A 682-nucleotide genomic window follows, 5' to 3' on the forward strand; every position below is an offset into this window, starting at 1 on the left:
GGTGCTTGCAGGTTACCCATCAGTTAAATAACCATATACTATTAACAATAAAAACCAAACTTCTATTTAGTGGGACAATTCTAAATTGAATCAGCACAATCATAAGCCCTTATTAAGACAAATGTGTTTTCTGTCAATAGTGAATGTGCAGATGCTTCTTAGTATGTAATTATGTGTGTCTGTGTGCGGAAGAGTAGACAGAGACAGAAAGACATAGAGACAGAAAGGGAGAGAAAAAACCAGCAGGAGAGAATGTTGAAAAGACAGAAAAGAGAACTAAATTCTGAAACAAAACATCCAGAGAGCCTATTTGGGTTCTTGTACCCATTTAGACGCCCCATCAAAAAATGAGTATGACTGACAAAATGCCATGGAAACCACACTCAGGCTCTGATCATATGAATGTAGGTGAGAAGAGAAAAGAGAAGACAGACCCTCAATGCATACGCCACTTTGAATCAGAAGCTCTAAGCCACGGGTCTCTAAAACCAACATGCTCAAGCTCAATGGCACAGTCTTCATGCCCCCCGTGCTGATACTGGTCGGGATCCCTGGCTTGGAATCTGTGCAGTTCTGGATTGGAATTCCTTTCTGTGCCATGTACGTCATTGCTCTGTTTGGGAATTCCCTGCTCTTGGTCATCATCAAATCTGAACGCAGCCTCCACGAGCCCATGTATCTC

General features: G+C 42.2%; 1 protein-coding gene across 1 annotated transcript in view; it reads left to right on the top strand.

Moving 5' to 3' along the window:
• The first annotated feature begins 493 nt into the window (after window positions 1-493).
• LOC115272569 (olfactory receptor 52A5-like) overlaps window positions 494-682 on the top strand; it is an 892-nt gene continuing 703 nt past the window's right edge. The window contains 1 exon segment of the mRNA XM_029915605.1: window positions 494-681. Coding sequence (XP_029771465.1) covers window positions 494-681 — 188 coding nt within the window.

Source organism: Suricata suricatta, chromosome 11 (genome assembly GCF_006229205.1).
Source record: "Suricata suricatta isolate VVHF042 chromosome 11, meerkat_22Aug2017_6uvM2_HiC, whole genome shotgun sequence".
Classification (NCBI taxonomy): domain Eukaryota; kingdom Metazoa; phylum Chordata; class Mammalia; order Carnivora; family Herpestidae; genus Suricata; species Suricata suricatta.